The following is a 19,185-nucleotide window of genomic DNA, read 5'->3' on the forward strand; positions in this document are numbered from 1 at the left end:
AATACTTTTTATTTCTTGGCAGGTTTCTTCTGCAGAAAACAGCACAAATAAGTTTCAACTTTGCACAGAATTGTCTTGTCACCTAAATGAGAAGTTTTGACTACTGCTTGGCAAACTTCGTCACACTGACTTGTCATTCTCTTAACACCACAGACACACATGAACCTAGCCAGTGTTTCTCCCTCTTGTAATAAACACATTTGATTGGTAATAAACAGAAAACTGGTGTTATGTGAGGTGCGTCAACATTAGTTGCAATGATTTAAATTCATTTTATCTTCTCTCAGGTCCACTGCTCCATTCTGTGTGAGATATTGTGATGAACAGGTGCCATACATTAGGCACTTTTCTTCTCTTTTGTCGCCATCTCTCCTCACCTCTGCCATATCATTACATGCTGACTCCTAGGGCTTGACATATTAATGTTCATACATTGGGTTTTCAATTGAATTCCCTACTTTCCCGCCTATGACACTGGATGCTCTTATAAAAAAAAAAAAAAAAAAAGGATTGGTGGAACGGTTAAGCCATGCCTTTAAAGAATGGCGCTCTTTAAAAAGCTACTAATATACTGACTTGAGTGCCTTTTAAAGTGATAAGGAAAAGTCAGCATGACACTAACTTTTAAGAGCGTCAGAGTGCAACAGATGACAAACAAGTCTCCCTGGTCATTAGAAGTACGGCCTGTGATCCATTCTCTTGCTGAACAACCACAAAAGCAGTGGATTTAACAAGCTGAAACAAATGCTTTGTTAACACGACTGGTTTGTCAAAATCTTGAATCTCTTCAAATGTCTGCCAGGCTTTATTAGCCTTTCTCCGCCGTGTAGTCCTCTGCTGGCAGTGGAGTGCAGGTAATCTCTCAGTCCCCCAGGTGGAGATTTACCATTTCCTCCACTGAAGTGCTGCGAGGCTGCGTGTCAGAGCCACCGATCAAGCTTGATTGTGTCACACAGCTGTCAGCGACACCAATGGGTGGTCGTAAATCCGTCGCATGCAGAGCGATAAAGTTTCACACGCTGTGTCCCATGCTTGCTTGGAGAAACCAAAGAGGAAAAATGAGGTTGTTAGTCAAATTTGTTGCTAAAGAAGCTGAAGATGAATTAGAAATGTTTGACATGCATATCGAGTGTTACTTACAATATACATTGACGTGCCTACTGAAATGAATTTTACAAGTCAAACACTGACAAGGTGACCCCACTAACTTTGTAGGATTTATTCACTAGACAATAGTATTATTATTATTGTTATTATTATTATTACAGTCTTTGATGTCACATCCTCATTGCAAGAAGGTCCCAATCCTGACTGACAAAACAAATGTACACGAAAAATGCTCACCACCTTCTTGCCGATGGTAACAGCGCTTATGACCCTGGCTTGCTGGGTTTTCAACTCATTGCTCATGATTCTCAAGTTCAACCCCTAACACTGTTGTTCAAGCTAATTCATTGGACTACATTGTTAGTTTCCAGTCATGAAGTGCAATATATTGCTCATAACCTCTCATCACCACCGTAAAAGTGATTCATTTTGATGATTTTTTGAATCTTTGTTTCTGATCCAGCTTGACACCTGCCATCACCTGGGGTTTTCTGCATGTACAGAAGCACGAAAGATCGTTTATCACCTTTCAGATTTTCAGCTGAGCGTTTCCTACTGTTGACAGCAGTTTTTGAAAGATAGAAAATGAAAAAAAAAGTTTCATTTCCCCCGAGTCTTCATATGCACTGAATAGAGGCTGCCTTCTGCTTCCCTCTAATAAATCTTTCATTACTTTTTTTTTCTGAGGTGAGTGTTGGATCTGCAATGAATTTCATTGGCAGTGCTTCGAGGTCATTAGAGAAGTTTCGTAGATCTGAGTTAGTCTCATTGCTTTTAAAATAAGGTGACATTCTTTTGGCTGCAACTACTGGGTAGCTCCTGATATTAATGTGGAATGATTAAGGCACCACATGTTGACGTGTTAGATTCTCAAGTGATGCATGTTTCCCTTTCTGTGGCATGACCTGATACCGTGAGCAGCGCGATGGCAGTTGGGTTTAGTGTTGGCCATGGGATGAAGCAACTGAAACAACCATTCTTTTGAAGCATGGTAACTTCTATGGTACGGTCAGTAAGGGGCAAAGCCACACCTGAAATGACGTGGTGAGGATGGTCGCCATTTGGCACCTTGGGAGTGAGTGTGGCCTGGTTATCCCTTGGACTGCTCGTGTTGTCTCACAGAAAAAAAAAAATCAATTAATCACAGTTTAATTGTATAAAAATATTTGGCACAAGAAGCCACATTATTCAATTTGAATGAATTTGGTATATTACTGAATCAAATGATGGACCCATACATACATTTAAACAACAAAATATTGTTTATTTTGCATCAGTTTGACAACAGCACAATAAATCACAATGGTGGCTACATTCAAGTTTTTATATCACCTTATTAAAACTAAAGCTTTTTTAATCTCTTATTGTGTAGCGAAAAACATCCCTGAACAAAAGCAAACAGATGCTTTTGTTTGCTTTTTGTTCATGGATTCATCCATGTTTGTTGTTGTTGTTATCATCCTAGCTGCCACGTGTCGTTTGCATCAGTGTGCATCAAAGTGTTAAATAAAATAAAATAATGATTAAATGTGATTACTTTAATAATAACAACACCAACAACAATAATAATAATTAATAATATTGTTATTATTAATTAATGACAATTAACTTGTTTGAAAAAATGTGTGTGTGTGTGTGTGTGTGTGTGTGTATTTTTTGTGAGATACTTTTTAGACACCCATTCTGTAACAGTCAAAACCAGCACACACATACTGTTTATTTTTTGCCTCTGCTCCTGCCTGGCTATCTACTTAGCAATGAGAATGCCTCAGGAATGACTGACAAAAAAAGAAAACATATTTGTAGGGTCACAGGTGCTACAGGCAACCTTTGCTGGTTGTGCATGCTCTCCATTGTTCATCCTTGGGCATGCTTTTCTCCATACTGATTGTGTGCTGGCTGCTGGCCCTTTGCAGATAAAAAAACATGGTCTACTGGGGGCCCACTTGTGGCAGGGAGATATTGCCTTTTTGTAAAGCCTGGGAGCTTTGAGGAGCTCCTTAGACCCCCACAGGCACAAGTCCAGCACAATTAGGAATGAGGAAAAACAGACCGGTACCTTGTTTGTTTTGTGGTTGGCTTATAGAAAGACAATGTGTACAACTCCTCGCTCACGAAATATTCACAATAGCCTCATCCACATGGGTAGTTTTGGCCGTCTTATACATGGGGAGTTCAATTTAATAGAGTTTTTGTGTCTTTGTGTGTCGTGTTTCTGCTTTGAGATTAGTGTGAATTGTAATACCTTGCCTGGGGAGCATAATTTGTCTGGCTCTGGCTGTTGGCTCTGACACCGTCATGTCAATGTGTATTTTTGCAACATCATAATTAACCCCCTACAGTACGTCATTTCTCAGTTGTTACTCCAAATCCTGTCATTAAATACGGTGTTGGATGAACACTGTTCTGTTGAAACATAGCTTTAATGAAAACACACTTTTTTGTGGCAAGAAATTATTTTTACTTCACATGGAGAGCTTTCAGTGTTGATATTTGTCATGTCTATTAATTTATCTAGAGGTGATTTTTTTATTTTCATTTTTAAGTTTGCATTTATTTAAATATATTCCACCATGTTTGAGAGTGTCTGGGTTGCAGGGCGCTCTAATCCTGTTGGTTTTTGGAAGAAGCTAGATGCCACCCCAAGCCTCTTAGATCGGCCAGCCACTGACCTTTGCTCCATAAAATCATTACTGAGCATTTTCTGCACAAAATATGAAATCGTATCAGCAGTTTACGTTTCCAAGAGTAAGACTCTCCAAATCCGGTCAGCCGTGACTTCTCATGGTGGCGTGGTAATATCATTTTCCTACTTAATCCTGTGGAAATACATGTAGTCCAGGTTCGTGCCACCACTAAAATCATCTTCTCGACCGCACAGTGGATCAAATTCCCAACCTACCCACAGTAGAAAAGGTGCGAGCTTTGTGAGTAAACACTCATATGGGAGGGATTTATTGGCTGCGCTGAGAGTGGAGGAGCTCATCATTCTCTAGCTTGCTGGCGATTATCTGCTTTATGGCGCTATAGGCACATTAAAGCGTGACCGGCTCGAGGCTGTGTAAGGTGTTGTTGTTGCCTACATGAAAGACATGCTTCCCCTGCAATAAAAAGGTAAATACTGGTTGACCTGTTCAATCCTTTCACATGCTTTAAGGTTTATTTGGACTTACCTGATTCTCACTATATAGAAAAAAATATCCCGATTGTAGAACTAGGAATATATTGCAAACATATAATGAACCATAATGGCTTATGCTGGTTCTTCAATAGAGAATTACATCATTTTGGGGGGTTAATTTATGTATTGTTACTTACAATATATATGAAAAGACATGTCAAAGATATTCCTGGAGAGAAGGAGGTCCTCAACTCGCTGTTGATGACACATTCAGTGCCTGGTGTAATACGTTATTTCCGTAAATGTCAATCACACATTCAAATCATTTTTGTGTCTCGTAATACTGAACAGTTTGTCTTCAGTCTGTTGCGAAGTCTGTGTTACGCAGAACGGATCATTTGAGTTCCTACACAAGCAATACGTTTTTAATATTCATCGAAATGACTTGATGATTTTAACGTTTCGCCTGTATGTCAATGTGCTTTCGCATAAAATGAATTTGATTTAGTGCCTGTTTATATTGAAGCGCAAACACATGCATTAACACTTTTATTCACAAGTATTAACACCTCCACTCAAATAACTTGCCCTATCTTGGATTACATTTTCCACCTCTGCAACTTAAATAATGTTGCCAGACTCTTTAGATGTGCTTAACCTACACGATGAAAGAAGCTTTTCTATTGTATAGCCGTAATGATCTGTAGTTGAATGGCACTTGGATCATGAGTTGGATTGGCTAAAAAAGTTGTTTGCTTCTTCTATTTCTTGCCAAACTGATTCACTTAAAGTAGTACTTCACCAAAAAAAGGGATCACACAGCATCCATAACTACAAGCAAACTACCCCTGCAGAATGGTAATGTGTCCATCAGCATCCGGGCCAGCATTAGTTCCAGCAGCTGGAGGAAATGGGAGTTAGTAAATGGGAAGGTGTGCTTTGTCCTGAGGCGCTCTGTGTTTAAGATGTGCAGTATCTGAAATACCTGCAGTACTGGTGGGAATAATGTTGTCTTGGTGGTTCACAGTGTGGTCACTGGAGATATTGATTTGAATTTCTGCAGGGGGCTGAACAGTTTTCAAAGCCATGGTGAATGTGTTTTATGAAAAGGTAGTGAATCGCCCTCTCACCCTCACTGTTGAATGAGTGTATGATAAAGGCGATAACTAACAATTTATTATTTTTTGGAGCTTGGTTATCAGAGCCATTGATAAAACTATGATTATGTTCTCATCTGTTTGGGAAACTTTGAGTGGATGCATTGCGTAAATAGTAATTTTAAGGCTATTTGCAAGCCAGAACATCCTGGGGATTTGTATGCCTTCATTGTTTAGTCTGTTACAAAGCCTTGTGGGGTTCCAGCTGCTGAAACAAAAGCACAACACTTTCTGAGCGACATGCGATTGTGTGGTAATTATATTGTCAAACTGGATTACTATTACACTTGCACAGTCATAATAACACGCCCGGGCTAATTCCTCCGGAGCTGCTGCGGTTGTAGATTAGAGCCACAAATTCATTGCGTGGAGGAACCAGTGAAGTATTTCTATGGTTGCGTCCTTTCATGATGTCGTTTGGTATTTATATATTACGCCGGACTGATTTCCTTTCTTTTCCTCATGAACTCTAGGGTCTCGTCTTCGCCAAGAGGACTCCCCTCCCCGCATCGTCGAGCACCCCTCTGACCTGATTGTTTCCAAGGGGGAACCAGCAACTCTCAACTGCAAGGCAGAGGGACGTCCCGCCCCGACAGTGGAGTGGTACAAAGATGGGGAGCGAGTGGAGACGGCCTTAGACAACCCCCGCTCCCATCGCATGCTCCTGCCCAGCGGCTCCCTCTTCTTCCTACGAATCGTCCACGGGCGGCGGAGCAAGCCTGACGATGGCAGCTACGTGTGTGTAGCACGTAACTATCTGGGCCAGGCCATCAGTCACAACGCTTCGCTCGAAGTGGCAAGTAAGTTTCTTTGCCAGAGGTTGAACAACTCCCTTGCATTTGACTGTCACAGTTTTAAATGCACTCATTCCTGCTTTGTCTTACACCCGTCAAATAATGTATCAATACATCCTGAAATATGATATTTTTATTATTCTGTAATAGAGTGTCATAAAGCCTACCTTTAAAAACAAAGGAACTTTCTGCATGTTTTTAACAAACAGTATGGCTACTGAATTGATTTTATATAGATATAGATTTCCTTGAGAGCAGCAAAAGGCGAGCAAAAACCCAACCCTTTTCTATCTCTATGGTGGTAACCAAATAAACTGTTTAGTTTTTAAGTCTGTCATGTTTTTGTATGGCATATGGTCTGTGCCATATAAAAAAATGAACTGAACCTAATGCAAAAGTAAAAATAAATATTAGGGATGCACTGATACCAGTTTTTCCCAGAATGGATAGCGTACGAGTACTTGCATTTGAGTACTCACCAATACCATTACAGAGTAATTACACTATTACACATTAAGTTACTTTGAAATCTTCCCCCATATGTATCATGTGTTATTTGAACCATACTCCTCACTTTGTTTTTCATCTACGTTGGTGACGGTTTCACTGTAGTACAAACACAAATTTAATAGAATTGTCATAAACTGACATTTAAAAACTGCGTGCTGCTGCAAAGTGATATTGGTTTTGCAGTATTGGTGGGCATTTTATTAGTATGAGTATGAGTACTCAATTCCTGCATTGGACTGATGCCCGATACTGGTATCAGAAACGGTGCATCCATAGTAAATATTAAAGCAATAAAGCAAGATTCCAGTCCGTCCTTTAGATGTTCATTCTGTTAAATATATAGTTGAAATTTCTTGCAATATTTTCACATTTGGCGTTACATGCTTGGCGTTCAGCCTTTTGGAATGCAGTTGCCATGAATAGCTTTAAACCAATGAAATGTAGGCAGTGATCCTTTTAATGTAGTCGAAGCATAGATATGTTCCCTCTGCTGAGGATTGTTTGGAAACTCACTCACATCACACCTGTCAGACATGCAGCAGCTGCGCCTCCACTTTGGTCTTCAGGTTTAAACAAGCGGTGTGTTGCGAACAGGTGACAGTGTCTGCTTGCTGAATCGTGGCGTTGCAAGTGTCAAGTGTGCGAGGTTGTTTAGTTAAACGGCCTTTCACTCAACTATGTCATAGGCAGGATTTAGCCAGGTCGCATTCTATAGCCTAACATGTGAATGTGTAAATATATTCATATGCTGGAGTGACAGAGCGAAGCCTCTGGACAAGGGTGAGGGGTCAGAGCAAAGGTCAGATCTTGCAACCATCAGAATAGAAGTGGAGATAATGTGTTATTCCTGATGGACTCTAAAAATAAATCTCATGAACTTTATTAAGTCCATTCCTTCTTGCACCACCCTATCCTGTCCAGCTGCACAACTAGTCCCCTGGGTGACACTTTTCCGAGGTTTTGGAATAATAACACCACTTGTGTTTCACCTTATGAATAATAATGAAAGTGGTGGTCAAACGGTATCATGGCAATGCCGCCTCAGCAGTCCTATCCCAAGAAGCTAAGCCCTCTAGGGGGAGAGTTTATTACCCTGGGTTCACTGAATTTACTGCCAGGTTTTAAGGTTGAGCGGGAACACAGGGAGGACTTGTTGAAGCTGCCTGGATGAGTTATGTCTCCCTGCTGGATCCCGCTGAGGTCACACAGATTCACGGGTCACCCTGGGGCTTGGTGATGAAACAGAGACCCCTTGAGCAAATGCTGCTGAGTGGGGAAGTTTATGAAGGAGGAGTGCCGAGTTGCGGGGTGTTCAAAGAAGCATCGACTTCACCTTGTCAATAGCGGGACGCCTTTTCTGCATTGTGCCATAACTTTGCAGGGAGGCTTCAGAACATGACATTTAAACATCCCACTATAGCTGAAAGGGTCTTTCTAGTACTTACACATCAAATCTAAGCTGTCTGAAGTGTTTTTCCGAAGTTATCAACATTTTTATGTTTGGCGTTCTGGAACCCACCTTATCTCAGGCTGAAAACGCGTTTTCTGCATTGTGCCATAACTTTGCAGGGAAGTTTCAGAGCATGAAATTTTAACCTGCCACTATTGCAGAAAGTGTCTTTCTAGTAGTTGCACATCACATCTAAGCTGTCTGAAGTGTTTTTCGAAAGTTATCAACACTTTTATGTTTGGCGTTCCGAAACCCACCTTATCTCAGGCTGTAAACGCGTTTTACGCATTGTGCCATAACTTTGCATAAAGCTTCAGAACATGAAATTTTCACCTCCCACTATAGCAGAAAGGGTCTTTCTAGTAGTTGCACTTCAAATCTAAGCTGTCTGAAGTGTTTATCGAAAGTTAGCAACATTTTTATATTTGGCGTTCCGGAACCCACCTTATCTCAGGCTGAAAACGCGTTTCCTGCATTGTGGCATAACTTTGACGGGAAGCTTCAGAACATGAAATTTTCACCTCCCACTATAGCAGAAAGTGTCTTTCTAGTAGTTGCACATCAAATCTAAGCTGTCTGAAGTGTTTTTCCAAAGTTATCATTTGTCATTCATCTCCTTTGGTCAACTCTTTGTAATGGGGTTGAGGCCTGACGTGTGGAACGTGTGCTGTGAATACAGAATACATCTATTGAGATTACAAAAAAAATGTTCAAAGTGTTCAAGTTCAAAACCTAATGTCAATGATTCTGTCCCATTAGCATTTAAGTGGAATGACTCCATTTCAAAGGATAATCCAGATATGCATTGATTGTTTTGATTTGGATGGCACTTTCACTAAATATCAATATTTTAGTTTCAGAAGATAATATTAATTCATTGGAGACTCTCAACAGATCAATATTTTCGCTGCACGTGGATGAATGTTTTTGTTTTAGGTCAAGTTTACACTTAATTTCTATCATTGATGCCGAGTTCTGTTCTGTATTGTATTCTATTGTACAGCATCATGCTTTGGAAATGAGGATAATGGGACAAGGAAGACCTCGATTTCGGTAGCGTTCTGGTTTACCATCTTAATCCTCAAATGTTTTTTGGAGGGATTTGTTGAGCTCTACATTTTCCAGTCTGCTGCAGTTTGAGTCATGACCTTCTTCCTCTCTTACTGTGTGTGTTGTGCGTGAGAGTTATTTAACCTGCTGACCCTCATTTGATCATGACTCTTACTGAGATCAATGATATTTGATATTGTACAACTAGAATGTTGTATAAATGGCAGCAGTCCACTGAACTCTAAATTTTTACCAGGTCATTTCGAGTTTTTTAGGCAACCTGCTTATTGGAAGTGTCAGATTTATTTATTATTTGATGTTTTAAATAGTAAGTCTCCAATTTATTTCCAAAACACACGGAATCCTTCCTTATTCCTCTTTTGGTATTAGCCTAAATCACAAGTCTGTCTTTCTACGGCTGTGATTCAGGTGAGAATGAAATAATGAGAACTGTGGGGGAGGGCTGACAAAAGACAGTATTGGAAGCTGACAGATGAAATGCGGAGGCAGACGTGATGAGAGTGGAGGAAATATCTGTCTGTCCAGCTAGAGAGGTCTAACTTGTTTGCTGAAAATTGAGGTGACATGGGCAAGGGACAGTGACGGATGTAGTGTTTGCCTGAAGCGTGACCACAGGGCTTTAGCCTTCCTGTGAGCACATGCAACGCAAACACACTCAAATCCTGAAATGGAAATAGATTTTACGAAAGGGAGAAATGCATGTAACTGAGTTCTTCTTCGATAAATGTCACAGACGACAGTCAGCACATTTTTCCTGCCTCCAGGGACCCTTGCAGACCCTGGGAAATGAACATATGTCCTATTGACCTCAGCCACTTGATTCAATCATGAAGAGCTTTATTGAGGTGAAGCCAAAGTCACAGCCCATGTACTCGAAAGGTTATTGGATAGTGGACCTGTATTTAGGTTTGGATCGGGATTGAGGAATAAATGGTATTCTTAAACTAATTGGACACTGCCATTTACTTAAGAAAAGTGTGGCTTTTGGCTGGAATAAAGGTTGAGCCTCCACTCCGGAGCATGGTAATGAGCCATCCAAGAAGATGATGGTCTTGTCTGTGTGGAAGTACGTACACGCATGCAGCAACATAACTCCTCCCCCCTTTGTTTGTCATGTAACCGAGCCAACTTAGTTTACTTGTATTTATATGAATAACTCCTGTGTTTTCTCATTGACAGTAAAGTAATGGATTAAGACAAGGGATATTATTGCAGCGATCGCTGTATAACTCAGGATTTGTGTGACGTGTAGACGTGTGGCAGATAGATTAAGATCTCTGAATGAGTGTACACTTCTATGTATATTAATATGTAGATGTTATGATGAAAGAGATCATCATGTCATGGCTCAGTTCATAAAATAAATAAATTAATGCTCACTCAGTGCATCACTCTCTGATACACTGATGATGACTATACATTTTTAGGATGACCATTTTTAGTCTTAACCTGCCCAGTTACCATTTCTTTTTTTGTACTGACAACCTATATTGGTGCAGATGAAAAAAAAAAACAGAATTTCAAGTCCAATTAGAGCCCACCTCCTCCTTTTTCTCTTTTCATGTCACTCTATTTTTCCGTTTAAGCTTGATGGGATTTTCTGTTAATTATTCTTGTAGAAATGTCTCTTCTCTACCAAGCTGTTTACCCACCCCCCCAAGCAATGTTCAAAACCAGAAAACCGAACGATAAAAAATGACGTCTGAGTGACCTGACACAAGCTGCTGGTTTTAATTAGAATGGTGTCAACAATGAGCTGCATTACTCACCAAGGCTAAGAGGAGGCACAGCATTGTGGTCTGGAAAAAAGATTTTCATGATAGAGGAAATGGACCGAGATGAACAGTGCTTCCTCTGCAACATTTATCCCTGAATACATTACCCAAATTATACCTGCCTTACCAAAAGGAATGCTGGGGAAACCGAAACACGGTGCTTAATGTCGCTCACATACGAACACATGGCAACACACAGAAGCCCTCAGAACACAAGATTCATTGAAATGTCTCTCGCAGACTCTGTTTTTTTCTGCACTGGCACGCCTGTCTTTCCTCGTCAGCAACTTATTCTCCAAAGATATGCAAAAAAGGAGAAAAGCGGGTAGAAAATATGCACACATTTAGCCGACAAGGCCAATAAAGGTTTCGTGTGTAATGTAGGAGAACCGAGAGCAGTGCTGAAAATTCACAGTGCCTCCCAGCTAATTACCACATATAAAGCCACATTCAGGAGATAGGTTTTTTTTCCTACTTGAGTCACAACAATGCATTCCTTGTTTTGTATGACAGCTTTTTAGCAGAAAAGGAGAGCAATATTATGGCGGGCGTAATTAATTATCGGCTTAATTCAGTAATCTGACATGGAACGTACATGCAGACAAGCAGTTCCTTCTGTGCTGAAAATGCAGCGTTGTCACAAAGTGCGCACACACACACACACACACACACACACACACACACACACACACACACACACACACACACACACACACACACACACACACACACACACACACATACATTCAGAAGCAATGGCTTTGCCACACTCAAGAGGCCATATGGTCTGTGTCAGAAACTCTTCAATACTTCTCTTCCTCCGCCTGCTGCAAGCTTAGCAAACGTCCTGACACTCTGGCACAGATCAGCCTCTTGGAGTAGTCGAGCCGTAAGGAACACGGAGACTGGAATTGTTTAGACAATGCTCGGAGTGCTCTCGCCCCCAGTCTCAAAGGCTGTAAACATGAACCAGCTGTCCCTGAGTTGGGATACTCGCTCACTGACACATTTAGAGAGTAGTGCAGTGGGTAAAAGGATCCAGAGAGCTTGTCAGGATTGATCTGACGTTCCAGGGATTTGCTATGACGTGGCTGTGGATGAAAAGTATTCAGAGGGCGTCAGGATTTGTCAGTCAAAAAATGTCATGTATAAGCGTGAACATGGAAAGCTGTTGATAAGAAACAAAATACAAAACTACGAAACAAAAATGCAGTTTTCAGAATTTCAGCTGTAATAGCAAAACCATCCCCATTTTTCCTTCTAAAAATACCTATTGTCCTTTGTCTGTCAATATCTGGCTCAGATTTAATCTACTTCTTCTACTCACTGTATCTCTGACATGTTGTCTGCTTACCTGCAGTATTTTTAATTTCATCTCTGATTAAGTGCTTCAACCTAAAGGTGAGGAATACAGATTGACATTTTAATTGTTTTCTCTTGCTAATTCTCACGTATGCCAATACCCTCCTAAACGACACCATAAGATAGCAATGCTGAAACAGTAGAACGAATAATTGCGTGTTTTTTTCTGTCACCTATATTTCCATACCTATAAAGAAATCTTTATGTTCATGGGAAAATAAATATTTTTGTCAGAAAAATGCAGAAAAACAACCATTAAGTTGCCATTTATGATCTTCCAGTGACATCAGACAGGATGTTGTGACAGTGACTGCGACTGAAGTGGAGAGATGGGACTTAATAACTAGGAGGCGGCGGAGAGAGAACCTGACCTCCAAAATGTTTCCTCCTTCCTTGCTTATTTTCAGCATACGATTACAATCAAAGCAGAGATGTGGGAGACAGACCAGGGGTCCCACCTCAAGCTGTCAATCTAACTGCGTTTCATGGCGATGCACATCCCATGATCCACTTCAGAGAGCGTGTTCACTCCAGTGAACATGTCCGTCATGTTAATGAAGTCCTTAATTACCTACATCCACCGTCTTATTGCTCTTCTGCTCAAGGTTTGAAAACAGAGCTGCATAAATTGAAGGTTCGAGTGTGCGTTTATGCAATCGTTGCTCCTTCAAGAGAAGAGAGTTGTTTTGCAGATGGATTACCCTGGAGTTAAAATAGAGATTTTCCCTGTTGATATTTGCCGTCTGTGACCTGCCTGTGAGTATTTCGATGTGTTTCAAGATACAGTGCAGTACATCGATAGGGAGACGCCGTGCCAAGTGAGGTGGACAGCTCCAGTTCTCTTGAGGGCCACATGAAAGGGCAAGTAAAACTAAAGAAATGTCATTAGTTGTAAAACGCATATTTGATTTTGATTGACACTGAATTATATAAATCACAAATGATTGTGCAAATAAGAATCAATGTATTATTTAAAAGCTCAAGTCATGGAAAGTGAATCCAAGATGCTGGAAGGCGTCTGAAAAATGAAATACTGGTTTCAAAAAGTGTTTAAGTTATAATAAATAATTTGTCCTTGGTTTCGCATTATGACCTGATCTGAGTTTCATTCATCTCCATGCTGACTTGGAGATTTCATAGAATTGCTACCCAAAGAGAATTGGTGTGTAAGTGCATCATGGCGTTAAATACATGCAGAGCAAATACAACCCTGGGGCACACCACCAAATGAACCTTGACCTAAGTGAACTATGTTGAAATTGTTGAAAATGCTTTTTTTCACAAACAAATTGTAGCTACAGACACTTGAGTATGATGGGGAATTATTTGCGGAAGATAATTAGTTTGTTTAAAATTGAGCAAAATCCCTACAGCATACCTGATGACCTCACGGCACACTGGCTGAAAAGACACCGTCAAATTCTCCAACTACTGTGCTATAGTATGGACTTATTAAAGTCAACTATACTGTATATCATATAATGCTGTCATCAGCATCTATTCCAGTTTTCACGCCACTTTAACGTCATATCTTCCCAATCTCTCTTGTACCTAGTAAATAAATCTTTAGCTGCTCAACTAAATACTTAATATCTATCATTGATGTGAGAAGATCCAGACATGCAATGTCCTGTATAGCCCTAATTATGATTTACATAAGTATATATCTATGCATTTTGATGGCCAGAGCTGTTTCAGCAGAACATACACTATATGACCATAAGTATTTGCTCAACTGCCTTGACTCACATATGAACTTCAGTGCCATCCCGTTCCTAACCCATAGGGTTCAACCTTTTGCAGCTACTACAGCTTCAACTGTTCTGGGAAGGCTGTCCACAAGGTTGAGGAGTGGGTTTATAGGAATTGTTGACCATTCTTCCAAAAGCGGATTGGCGAGGCTACACACTGATTTTGGTGGAGAAGGCCTGGCTCTCAGTCTCTGTTCTCATTCATCTCAAAGGTGTTCTCTCGGGTTCAGCTCAGGACTCATCCATGACTGCCATCCATGTCTTTATGGACCTTGCTTTGTGCACTGGTGCAGAGTCTTGTTGGATGGACTCCTCCAAAGTGTTCCCACGAGGTTGGGAGCATGGAATTCTCCAAAATGTTTTGGTATCCTGAAGCGTTCCACTGTAACTAAGTGGCCAAGCCCAACTCCTGAAAAACAACCCCACACCATAATTCCTCCTCCACCAAATTTCGCACTTGGCACAATGCAGTCCGCAATGTACCCTTCTCCTGGCAACCTCCAAACCCATCAGATTGCCAGATGGACAAGCGTGATTCATCACTCCAGAGAAGGCGTCTCCACTGCTCTGTACTCCAGTGACGGCTGCTTTACATCACTGCATCCGGTGCTTTGCATTGCACTTGGCCATGGAAACCCATTCCATGAAGCTCTATGTGTCCTGCAGTTGGGCCAGTCTGAAGGTCACATGAAGCTTGGAGCTCTGTGACAAGTGACTGTGCAGAAAGTGGCCGACCTCTTTGCACTATGCGCCTCAGGATCCATCACTTTACCTGGCCGACCACTTGGTTTTCTTATATGACAGTTGGCTGTTAAATATTTAGGAGTGAGGAATTTTCATGACTAGATTTGTTGCACAGGTGGCATCCTATGAGAGTTCCACGCTGGAATTCACTGAGCTCCTGAGAGCGGCCCATTCTTTCACAAATGTTTGCTAAAACAGTCTGCAGGCCAGGTGCTTGGTTTTATACACCTGAGGCCAGGACAAGTGACTAGGACACCTGGTACTGATCATTTGGATGGGTGAGATTTTTGGCCGTATAGTGTATGTTTAAGACCAGCATTAAGATTGTCCTTGGCTTTACTGGGGGTTACTGGCTTTTTTTCTTTGAAAATGAGATGCTTGTTTTCAAAACTAATGCATGAAATGGTTTAAACAGTGTTAAACTAGGTTGTTTTCTAATTCCAATTCGTTTTCCATTTTGATATTATTCTCTCATATGAATGCTTTAAAAAAACTCCACACTATTATGGTGTCAAATTGATGACTGAGGTTTATAAAGATTTAGCTTTCCCCAAAGAAACAATGAACCAATTACAAAGCACAGTGAAATTGAATTGAACTAAGGGGGTAAACCATAGCAGACCATTTAAACATTTTAGAATTGAATCTAGAGTCGATGTACTGATCAATTCCTGGCCTCATAATAAATATGAAACAAAATATTACAACTGCAAGTGAAATATTCTGTAGTCTTGCTTAATCTATGGAGTCCTTTCCTTGTGGAGATTTGTAGGAGACTATTAATATCACTCTTTCACCTTTTACTGAGTATATCTGGAAAGGGTTTATACCTTCTCAAATAGTGGGGCGGGGCGTGTAATTGCACATCCACTCACGATTTTTTTTTCAGGTAAATTGATGCACTTTAAGTTTTTATAAATTATTATTAAATATTCATCAAGTTAAGTTGATCTATATTAGCTTTAGCTTTATTAGCTTTTTCTTTTCTTTAATGTTAAGAAGGACTATTTACAGAGGCGGCGGAGAGCGAAACCTTTACTTCTTCTGGGGGGATGCGCAACAGAAAGTGTTTGAGAAGCACCGGGTTTATACACACCATTAACCCCCAGTGTGCTAGTTTCTCTCGGAGCTACTTTCTTTTTGTGCACAGATGTGGTGCTATGGTGAAGGTTTATCCCAGCTCCTGAGGAAAGCAATTAACGTCTGTGAGATAGTTAAAAAACATCAGTCTGTTTCCCCAGGCTGTGGATTTATGATCTGATAGTTGCCGTCTGTGATCAAACTGCTGATTTTCCACCCCCCCCATCGTGCACTATCATTAAGCTTTTGTGAGCACAGGCACATTTAAATCATCACCACCAACCATCATCAAATGCACTCCCAACACCAGACAGCCAGATTGCAGATTTCAACAAACAGGTAATGTTTGTTTGGGTGTTTAGAGCAGTTTTAAAACTTCTGGAATTAGCGTACTGACTTTGCTTGACTGACTCAAACACAGGCTTTCATGTCTCTGCCTCTGCTGTTTACCTGAGCTACAACAGCAGCAGAAACCTGCATTTTACATAATGATTCCATTCCAAACACATTTAGAGGATGTTAAGCTTCTGGAGGGTTGAATCTACTAAGCTCTCCTTAACACACCTTTTTAAGTAGGTCAAACCTTTTTAACGGGAAGGCGAATATATAGACAATGTTTACATTTAAGTTCTTATTCTCGATGCACCCCTTTCTTTCCTTTTCATCAAGTAAATAATAAATATAACTGTCATACCTGACAACAGGGCAACATTGAGTTAATTCGTGAGTCATATTTTATGTTTTCACAGGTGCTGTCAATTAGATTTTTTTTTTTAGCACCTCACAATACATTTCTCGAACCACAACTGTTTTCTATTTACCCTGTTAACTTTGATATCACTAATTAAAAAGCCTGAACATTTAAATTCACTCATCTAATGTGTATATTATGAGTCCACTATGTGTATATTATGACTCCGCGATGGTCATAGTGAATTACAATACAGCCGTTCTATCTGCCCCACTCATGGTACTCTTTCTCATCTGTCAAGCAACAATGATGGTGACTGGGCATCATGGTTGTGCACATCTGGTGTCTCCTCCACTATACACAATGAATGACTTCCATGTCATTTCTGTTCACATTCACATTCCCGATACTGCTGTCCCTGGACACGGTGAAGCATCAGCTCTTGCATCTGCACACAGATGCAACATCAGTGAACTGCTCTCAGTTATAGTAAAGTAGTAACTACATCTTTGCACCCAATGTGGTTTAAATACAGTGATGTTGCTTGTCGCATATTTGCAACTGTGGTGCTTAAAGTGTTAACAAGATTAACAAGTTGCTGTCTGATAATGAAAATGCATGCTAACTGTTATGCTACGTGTTAGCTGAGAGCTGTGTACAGACAATGTGTGTAGTGTGTCAAACCTTGATATGTGATATTTGCTGATATTGATAAATAAAAAGGTTCGGAGATTATCACGGTTTGTACTGACAAGTAACAGCAACTCAGGTATGTAGAGAAAGTGTTCGAAACCAGTGCAACCTATACAACGCGTACTCATTTCTAAGGTATTAAATATCAACTATCGTCAGTTGGACTTTCACATCGCAACATTGACACCACAGTTTCAATTGAGTTGTTTGGAATTGTTCCCGCGTTTTAAGACAGTCAGAGAGAGGGGTTGGACCTAAAACATTCGAGGGGTGGTGACTCACCGTAACTTCAAATTTGATGGGCATGCGCTTCGTCTAACATGAGTTCAGCTCATGATTAGATGAAGTGCCATATGTACCAAGTGACATGATATAAAATCTCCACAGAGACAGGAGCATCATCCCATGCCTTAACTCTAACCTCAACCATGTTTTTCTTAGACATCACGCGTCGTCTGCGGCATCAGGAAACAAGGCAAAACTTCAATTGAGCCTTTTGTGCGTTAACATGGAGCTCAGACTTCTGACTTCTGCCTTGCTCTTAGATGCGGTTTAAAGTGGATTTACTTTACAATAGTCCATATTTGACACCTCAAGGGTGAGAGTGTGTTGCACTAGAACACAACACAATGAATATCTACTATGAATGGGTTAAGTCTGTTGTTTCATAGCAGTTCTTGTTAAAAAATAAGGCCAATTTGACTTACACATTAAAGCATATTTAAAACAGATCACTGTCCCCCGTCTGATCAGAAAAATAGGGGGCCAACCCTCATGTTTGCTTATGTCACTGGTCAAAAATGGGACACTCGATTATAACACAGTGCTGATGAAGGTGTTTGCCAACAGATTGAATGCACACTTTACATTGCTTTGTCAACACCACTCCAACGGTGAACACAGTCTGATTTATCAGGAACCAATATGATGAATTGAAATTAAAATGGTGTAATGATTCCAATAGAATCAGACATTTGGTGTCAATAAAAGTATAACCTTTTCCTTGAGTTGGTAATTTATCTCAGTGTTTTAAAGAGATCGCTCAAGGAATCAGATTACTCAGTGGTGAAAGGAGTTGTTCTATGATGTACAGTATGCAGTAGCTGCTGCGGCCGAACCACACATAAAAGATCCAGGTTTCATCTCTAATTGGCAGCAGATGAGCCGATATACAACATGTCGCAAACGGGGAACAAAGAGTGAGACAGAGTGGAGGGGTGTGTTTCTGTAACCAAACCTTGAATAATGAGCTGAACGCTTCCAAAAGTGCCGCAGCCTTCCTGGCTGTCAGTTATGCATACTCTATTTCCTGCCACTTTCACTCTCCAGCCTGTGGAGCATCGCTTCATCTCTCCCCTCTGGGAATATGCTGGAATGTAGAGACAGGTTTGTGACGGCTCGTCTGTTGTGGCTGATTTGCCGAAGCCGCTTACTCCAAGCTTTGATGACCAGTGATGTGTTTCCTCACCACATAGTCTTTCACACTCCAAAGTGTGTGTCTGCACAATAGTGATTTTATACGGTGGCACACGAGGAGGCAAATCTGGTTTGTCTTGATAGTGATGTACCACAGTACCCAAAGACAGGCGACTTGCTGTGTTCCATTCACGCAAGCTGTTGGAGAACTAAGCTAATGCAATGCAGACATTCAATTGTTTTAAATCTAGGTTAGCTTTTTTTATCCATTTGGAATCGTACACAGTTTTGCTGCTGAACTTATTAATAAACTATATAATATTAAAATAAGACAATCCCTTGCTACGTCCCTTGCTACTTTACTTTACATGTAAAATTGTGTCACAGATGTTTCAGCATATCATATTCAGAAGATTCTTGTGTGTAACATGAGAGTGGAGCGATCTCACTATACAGCAACTAG

General features: G+C 40.6%; 1 protein-coding gene across 1 annotated transcript in view; it reads left to right on the forward strand.

Moving 5' to 3' along the window:
* LOC128748234 (roundabout homolog 1-like) overlaps positions 1-19,185 on the forward strand; it is a 106,810-nt gene that overhangs the window by 39,857 nt on the left and 47,768 nt on the right. The window contains exon 11 of the mRNA XM_053846795.1: positions 5,859-6,185. Coding sequence (XP_053702770.1) covers positions 5,859-6,185 — 327 coding nt within the window. The remainder of the gene's footprint in view (positions 1-5,858; positions 6,186-19,185) is intronic.

The sequence above is a fragment of the Synchiropus splendidus genome, chromosome 17 (genome assembly GCF_027744825.2).
Source record: "Synchiropus splendidus isolate RoL2022-P1 chromosome 17, RoL_Sspl_1.0, whole genome shotgun sequence".
Taxonomy (NCBI): domain Eukaryota; kingdom Metazoa; phylum Chordata; class Actinopteri; order Syngnathiformes; family Callionymidae; genus Synchiropus; species Synchiropus splendidus.